The 8,686-nt window shown below is 40.9% G+C and overlaps 1 protein-coding gene across 1 annotated transcript in view; it reads left to right on the top strand.

Moving 5' to 3' along the window:
- Window positions 1-270: 270 nt before the first annotated feature.
- LOC109916970 (lysine-specific demethylase 3A-like) overlaps window positions 271-8,686 on the top strand; it is a 77,549-nt gene continuing 69,133 nt past the window's right edge. Inside the window, exon 1 of the mRNA XM_048603022.1 lies at window positions 271-471. Within this exon, the coding sequence (XP_048458979.1) occupies window positions 271-471 (201 nt within the window). The remainder of the gene's footprint in view (window positions 472-8,686) is intronic.

Consider the following 8,686-nt stretch of genomic DNA (forward strand, 5'->3'; position numbering starts at 1 on the left):
ATTGTTATCACTAAAAGGGTAGTGCTGAGCAAACTAGAGTGTCTAAAGGTAGATAAGTCCCCTGGTCCTGATGGAATGCAATCCCAGGGTGCTAAAATAAAGGGCAGAAGTTATAGCAGATGCATTAGTGGTAATTAACCAAAATTTGCTGGACTCTGGGCAGGTCCCAAAGTCTGGAAGACAGTGAATGTCACGCTGCTGTTTTAAAAAGGAGGTAGGCAAAAGGCAGGTAACTACAGGCCAGTTAGCTTAACGTCTGTAGTTGACAAAATGCTTGAGGCTATCAATAAGGAAGAAATAGCAAGACATCTGGGTGGAAAGGGTTCCATCAGGCAGGCGCAGCATGGATTCAGGAAGGGAAGGTCATGTTTGACAAACTTACTGGAGTTCTTTGAGGCTATAATAATCGCGGTGGATACAGGGGAACAGATGGATGTTATGTACTTGGATTTCCAGAAGGCATTTGATAAGGTACGACATAAAAGATTAATCCATAAGATAAGAATGCATGGAGTTGCAGGGAATGTATTAGCATGGATAGAGGACTGGTTAACCAATAGAAGGCAGAAAGTTGGGGTAAATGGGCGTTTCTCTGGTTGGAGATCAGTGGTGAGCAGAGTGCCGCAGGGGTCGGTGTTGGGCCCGCAACTGTTCATGATATATATAAATGATTTGGAAGAGCAGGCAAAGTGTAACATATCTAATTTTGATGATGACACTAAATTGAGTGGAAATACAAATGGTGCAGAGAGATTTAGATAGGTTAAGTGGTTGGATGAGGGTCTGGCAGATGGAATATAATGTTGGTAAATGTGAAGTCATCCACTTTGAAAGTAAAAATTGTAGATCAGATTATTATTTAAACGGTGAAAGATTGCAGCATGCTGTTGTGCAGAAAGACTAGGAGTACTTGTACATGAATTGCTAAAAGTTGGTTTACAGGTGCAACAGGTAATCAGGATGGCATGCAGAATGTTGGCTTTCATTGCTAGCGGGATAGAATTTAAGAGCTGGAAGGTTCTGCTGCAAATGTACAAGGTGCTGGTGAGGTCGCACCATATTGTGCGCAGTTCCAGTCTCCGTACTGGAGGAAAGATATACTGGCTTTGGAGGCAGGGCAGAGGAGGTTCACCAATCTAATTCCAGAGATGAGGGGGTTACCGATGAGGAGAGGTTGAGCCGCCTGGGACTGTACTCGCTAAAATTTAGAAGAATGAGAGGGGATCTTATAGAAACATATAAAATTATGAAAGGGTTAGATAAGATAGAGGCAGGCAAGTTGTTTCCACTGGTGGGAGAGACTAGGATTAGGGGACATAGCCTCAAGATTAAGGGGAGTAGATTTAGGACAGGGATGAGGGGGAACTGCTTTTCCTAGAGAGTGGTGAATCTATGGAATTCTCTGCCCAAGGAAGCAGTAGAGGTAGTTTCATTAAATATATTTTAGATGCAGTTGGATAGATTTTTGCAGGGTAGAGGTATTAAAGGTTATGGGGATAATGTAGGTGAGAGGAGCTTAGACCACGGATGGATCAGCCATGATCTTTTTGAATGGCGGAGCAGGCTTGATGAGCCGAACATCCTACTCTTGCTTCAATTGCATATCAATTTATGTGTGACTTCAATGCTGTAAAATTTTTTGCAAGAAGTTAGAAAGTTATTTGGAACAATGATCTAATTACATAATTTTCAAGAAAGCATGTGACTTCAGTAAAGTACCTAGCAGGGTACCAGTGCTGCTAACTGATTAATTGTTTACAAAGTTGAACTTTTAAGACTGATAGAGAAAACATATAACTGGCCTTTTTTTAAAAAATTCAGTTCACAACCAGATTTTAATTCAGGAGAACAGTTTCTCCCTTGCAAAAGAGTTTCAATTTGTAAAGTATCTAAACTATGAGAGTTTATGTAGATGTTTTTATGCTGGCAGAACTGGAAAGAGGATTAGGTGATCAGAATTGGAGCAAAGTCTCTTGGCCATCTACCCCAGAAAGTGTTAGTTAAGTATGAAATTAAATAGCTAAGATAGGAGAGACACTTCACAGGGATTGAGTATCTGTCAAGAATATTGTTGGAAAAATGGTTGAAACTGTGTTTTGCTGTTAGATACATTTCTAAACTGTCACATTTTTTCTTCTGTGCAATAAATTTGAGTTCTTTTGTTTTGGAATATTGATAGCCTAATGTGAATACACTCAGTGGCTAATCAACATGGTTAAATTTATGATTTATCAAGCCAAGTTTCACTTTGGGATCTGACTTGTCCAGTACTACAATAAGCTGAAATCATATTACAATTCAAATGTCTTTTCATGACAATGAGAATGATCTACTTTGTGACATTCATGTGTATTTATTTTTATCATGCTTCTGGTGTCTTCTAATTGACTAAACATATAATGCCTCTCTCTCTCTCCATATTATTTTCAATTATGTTTTGAAGCAATTGATAACATATACATGTTTATGCTTTGATTCTGTCAAATATTTCTCTCTGTAACTTTCATTGCATATTTCTCACAGTTGTTTCAAGATTAAGAACAGGATTTTGTTTTATTGTTAAGAACTAAGATTTATCCACTGTTCTTCACATTGCTAACAGCTGTCATGCAATAATCTTCTTTATCATTTCAGCAATGGCATTTCTGTTTCCACACTATTTTGTGTGCTGCATATGTTAGTATCTCTACGATTTTAGCTGACTTTAAAATTTTACTTTCTAGTTTAACATCAATATAGGCAATTATAGCACAAACAGGTCTCTCCACAAAATCAATCCACAAAATTATTCCCATTGCTGAGAGATGTTCTGGGGAAGGGTCACTGGACCCAAAATGTTAACTCTGATTTTTTTCTTCACAGATGCTGCCAGACCTTCTGAGCTTTTCCAGCAACTTCTGTTTTTGTCCTGATTTACAGCATCTGCAGTTCTTTTGGTTTTTATTTTGCTCAGAAATATGATCCAGCCTCCCGATCTACTGCTCAGAAATAACTAGTTTCATAATTGTTCGCCTTGCAGACTAGAACTTTGAATGACCTGTATCTTCATAAACCATGAGTCATATGTCTTGGTCTTTTAGCCCCATCTCTGCAAAGATAGTTGTCAGTAACATGGATTAGTTATTTAGACTGGATACCCATATCTCTTAGAATGACAGACCTCCATTCATTTGTGCGTTTGTGATTTTAAGACTTTTTTTTCTATCTATACATCACATTTATTATAAACTGTACTTTTACTCATTAAGTTTTGTATAGGATAGTAACTGCAAAGTGGGTGTACAAATTAAATTATAAAAAGCATACAAATGATATCCCTGAGATAGTAGGAACTGCAGATGCTGGGGAATCTGAGATAACAAGGTGTCGAGCTGGATGAACACAGCAGGCCAAGCAGCATCAGAGGAGCAGGAAAGCTGACGTTTCGGATCTAGACCTTTCTTCAGAAATGGGGGAGGGAAAGGGGATTCTGAAATAAATAGGGCCACTGAGGTCTTTCCGGAGGGAGGAGGGTAACTTCTTCAAGGTAGGTAAGATTCCTGAGGTATTTATTTCTTCTATTCTCACAGTCCATTTATTTCTCATAGTGTAAGCAAGCACAATAGTAAATTACATAATTATTAAAAGTTATTTGTTAAAAATTACAGCTTTGATCAATTCCTTATTCTTCAATTATGGTATAATTGAGATGCCTCTAATGCTAGTTGCTACTCCTAATTTAGTTTGTCGGTTCTCTGGTATCGATAACTGTGGCTCTCTGACACCGCAAGATGGCTTTTTTTTCAAAGGTGGCGTACTGACACAGAAATGTAAGACTACCGACGGTACATGTGTTTGTAAAAAGTCTCGAAAATCCAAAATTAGACAATAGCGAGTGACCCTTCGTAGCAACAATTGCTTCAGTTCAGCTGCGAGCTCTTAAGAAATATAGGTTGGTTTTCCAGTCAAAAGTATGTCAGGTTTCTGACTGAGGACAGCTGGCGTCTTTGAAGGTTACAGCCTGAAACATGTTGCATTGCGAAAAAGAAATAGATCATACGTCCTGTAAATGTCTTTTTTTGCCATACCTCATGTACTGACTATCCATCCAGTTTTCATACTGTGCACTGTGCCGAAAGCGGGAAAACATTAGCTTCAACACAGATGATGTACTAAATGTGTGAACGGTCGATTCTTTGGGTACTAAGGCTCACCATAGCAACAACGAAAAATAAGGTCCTGTGACGATTACAAGTTTACACAATTACAGTATCACTGGATCAACAAGCGGAATATGGAATCCGCAGTGCAGGCTAACCTTTGAAGGTTCAATGTAGGAATTGCCAGTGTGTTAATTGGGGCGACTGGAAAGGTAGTTGCAGGGCGACAACTGCATGTGTTGACGTTATTCTATCTGTCAGATGAATGTAATTTCTGCTTCAAGAGGAAGCAAATGAGAGGAAATACTGCACCGAGTTGGCTTCGTGAGCTCGCTGCCTCTCTGCTACTTGTCTCAGAGCACCCAATCAATTCTACAGAAAGAATATGATGTTTCCGCTGTGATGCATTCACCAGTTAGCCGCAGTTGTTTTTGTTAATCAAGGGCAGAAATTGCTGGAGAAACTCAGCAGGCCTGGCAGCAATTGTCGAGAGAAAGCAGAAGACCCTTCGGAAGCATCACTGGACTCGAGACATTAACTTTGTTTTCTGTCCCGACAGATGCTGCCAGACCTGCTAGGTTTATCCAACATTTTCAGTTTTCATTTCAGTTCTTCAACCTTCGCAGTTCTGTGTTTTATTTGTGATCAAACTGTTCAGGTATGTTACAACACACGCCCAGAACATGTGAGATTTGAAGCTCAGGCCTCCTGGCTCAGAGCTAGAGACACTACCACTGTGCCACAATAATCAAGATCAGCTATCGAATTTATTAACGGTACCGAGATTACTCAACCGCCTGAAGGGTATCGAGTGGCCCTGGTTTGCTTGGTGACTACCAGATTAACAAGAAAGGGCTTTTTTGCTTGTTTTATACCACACTGTCACGTGGAATTGTCGAATTTTGAGACCTTTTCGTTCACAGGAACCGGGAGGCGATGACCTAGTGGTTTATCGCTGTACTGTTCATCTAGAGACCCAGACGTTGTTCTGGCGACTCGGGTTCAAATCCCACCACGGCAGATGGTGGAATTTGAAGTCAATAAAATATCTGGAATTAAGAATCTAATGATGACCATGAATCCATTGTAGATTGTCAGAAAATCCCATCTGGTTCACTTTAGGGAAGGAAACTGCCATCCTTACCTAGTCTGGCCTACATGTGACTCCACACCCACAGCAATGTGGTTGACTCTTAACTGCCCTCTGCGCAATTAGGGATGGGCAATAAATGCTGCCCCAGCCAGTGACGCCCTTCATCCTGTGAGTGAGTAAACAAAAGTGCTCTTTGTGGCTTCCTAAAACAGTAAATATCCGATGCATCTGCTTGATAAATGGCCAACTGCAGAATTTAGGCAGAGAGGAGGACCAATAGGATTGCTCTTACCAAGAGTCGAGTGGCGTCGGTCGCCGCCCTATCAGTCCATTAATCTAATATTAGCCCCTGAGTTTTCTCGTATATTGGTCACATTTTAGTGTCAGCTTTCAGTTCTCAGTTTGGGAATTCGATTTTGCAGAGAAGTGTTTTCATTGACTCCACTGTGCAAATGAGAGAAATGAAATAATTTAAAGAGGGGCCCAATCAGTCTGGAAAAAAATGCATTCTTTACACTCGAAAAGACATTCGCAACATGAAATCGTCTGGAGGTTGCAGGTAGTTTCTCTGATTCCCCCATTAAGAATTATCTGCCCAAGGCGAGGGCCAGGAACAAACACAGCTAATGTTGGAGAAACTTAGCAGGTCTGGCAGCATTAGTGGAGAGAGAAACAGAGTTAAGCTCTCGAGTCTGTTATGACACCTTCAGAATCAGAGGGGTCAGGGCCTGGTGGACAGCTGTCAAATCTAGCGAAAAATCAACTGTCAAAGATTAACCTCGAGTTCAGCAAATACACATCCTATGCTTGACAGCTAGACGGCCATCGCTTTGCAGAATGGCGTACAAAAAAGAGTCATACAATTTCAAGAAGCCACGTGCAAGAGACTTCGGGGAACTGAATCAAGTTTAACGGCTTCTGAAAGCAGGAAACAGAGTGACAAAGTAGAGGTAATTATAGGGTGCATGATGACCGAACGGAAGAAACATCAGGGACACCATGCCTTGAAATAATCAAGCTATGATGAAGAATTATCACAGCAGACCTAGAGGGTAGGGGTGGGGACTAATGTTACAAGGTAATAAGAGGAAAACTCACCAACAGATGAGGAAAAGGCCTTTCCTCAATGCAGTGCGGTTATACCAATTAGGGGCAGGGTTATAGTCAAACCTTTCCATCGTGATATAACACTCCATCATATTGTCTTCTCTGTCCCAGTCTAACCCATGTCGCTGTGATCTCCACCAGCGTAGAGCAAGAGGGTAGGTTTGAAATTCACCCCAGTCAGATCGGGGAGGGAAATTCATGCTTTTGATCCCGGTCTGATCTACACCAACAGTTGAGCCAACAGAGGAAAATAGATCCCCCGAGAAGTCCCAATCGATGGGCCACATACACGTTACCTGCACGTTGTAGCCTAAAGCTATAGGTGGTTATGGTAGAGGCTCCAGTTCCATTATATTACGAGGCTGATCGAAACGGTCATGCAAGTTGGTGAATGTTGGAATGATTTACCAGATTCTGGACACGTTTGGTCATGTGCTTAATGTAGTTTCCTTGCCCATCAGAGGTCATGGATTCAGGGTTGAGAGGCGGAGACGCGGCGCAAAGTGCCACAAGACCTCCTCGAATGTGGTATTTTACATGAAATCAAAACATTATAAACGTACATGCATTTCAATTTATCACGAGTAATATGAAACTGCCCACCGACTAATTTGACAAAGTAAATTGGCCATTAGAGACACGAACCTAATTCTTTAGAAATCCAGTGGAAATCGTGGAATTGGAGCATCTCTTTTTTTTATTGCGGAGACAACAACAAGGAAGGTCATTCGATTTAATCTCCTGCCAAGTATTGGAATGGACGATATTTAAATCTAAAAAAAAATTCGTTTTAAACAAATTAAAGCAAATGTGCTATCGCTAAATGAAGAAGTAATGGAGCATGGAGCTGAGGCAGAAGATGGAAACAATAGCAGTCTGGTAAAACGGATGGTTCTTGTATAGGGAATATTGAAGTCCTAAACATAACATACAATACTGTGCAAACATGTTCATAAGCGCCATTGGGGCGGTACGGCGGCACAGTGGTTAGCACTGCTGCCTCACAGCGCTAGGGACCCGGGTTCGATTCCACCCACGGGCGACTGTCTGTGTGGAGTTTGCACATTCTCCCCATGTCTGCGTGGGTTTCCTCCAGGTGGTCCGGTTTCTTCCCGCAGTCCAAAGATGTGTAGGCTAGGTAGATTGGCCATGCTAAATTGCCTGTAGCGTTCAGGGATGTGTAGATTAGGTGGGTTATGGAGGATGAGTTTGGGTGGGTACTCTGAAGGTCGGTGTGGACTTGTTGGGCCGAAGGGCCTGTTTCCACACTGCAAGGCTTCGGTGATAACTGAATGTATTGATTCAATATGTGATCAGGGCAACACGTTCACTACCATTTTTGACAACGGCCGTTGTTTTAGATTTCTAGAAAGGTGCGCATTGCTATTGATGCTTCCTAACAGTATTCCTTGTGGCAGAACTACAGTAAGAATAAAGTGACCGGTTCGAAGTCCCATATCTCCCAACTAGACAAACAAGACAGAAATGAAGGGGCTGCAGTTAACCTATTTTTCTTACAAGTTTCTGTCTTCTTGGGAATATTTTAAGGAATGGTGAAGAGATTGAAATTCCCTACATATTTCATAGATTTTTTTTATCCTTTAATCCTTGATTGTGGCCTGGGCCATACAATCAGAGAAGGGCGTGTCACATCGAACTCAAGAAACTTGGTTATACACATTTGGAAGATATGGTCTTTAATTCAATTTCACGGCTAAAATTAAAGCTTTTATTGACAACTATTGAAGAGGGTAAATAGCCCATTGAAGCAAAAGTATTTCTCTTTAGAATGGATTACGAGCACATGGAAATCAACATGTTTGCACAGTATTCTAAATGTACTGTATATGACATCTGCTGGTTTGAAGGTCTCAGCTTACTGGTGAACAGATTATCATTAGTTTGATGATGGTTTGGTTTTAAATCAGCTGCTGCCCCTTCAGAAACAAAATAAAATCAAATTTTACCCTTCAGTTAAAAAGAAAAGCTGTATATCCAAGGCATGTTGCTGTAATCGCCTGCCACACATGGGTGCTATATGTTCTGGCAGCCGTTTCAGTTAATTCCGGAAATTACATTGAAATCACCATTATCAGGCAATGTGCAAATGTTAAAACAGTCACACGTGTGGATTGAACTGAATTAGTGTAAAATCCTTGTCGTAGGTAACTATCATCCAAACGGGCATCAATTGAGATATGGTCCAAGCATTACGCCAGTCAAAGAGTGCAATTCAATTCAATTTTAAGTGGTATACGTCCTCCAGATGCATAGGAAAAATAAGATTTTCTGAAGTTTTTTGTCTGTTCCAAACCGTTTATGTGCACGAATCTAATATGTGAAGTGC

The sequence above is a fragment of the Rhincodon typus genome, chromosome 1, assembly GCF_021869965.1.
Source record: "Rhincodon typus isolate 14 chromosome 1, sRhiTyp1.1, whole genome shotgun sequence".
Taxonomy (NCBI): domain Eukaryota; kingdom Metazoa; phylum Chordata; class Chondrichthyes; order Orectolobiformes; family Rhincodontidae; genus Rhincodon; species Rhincodon typus.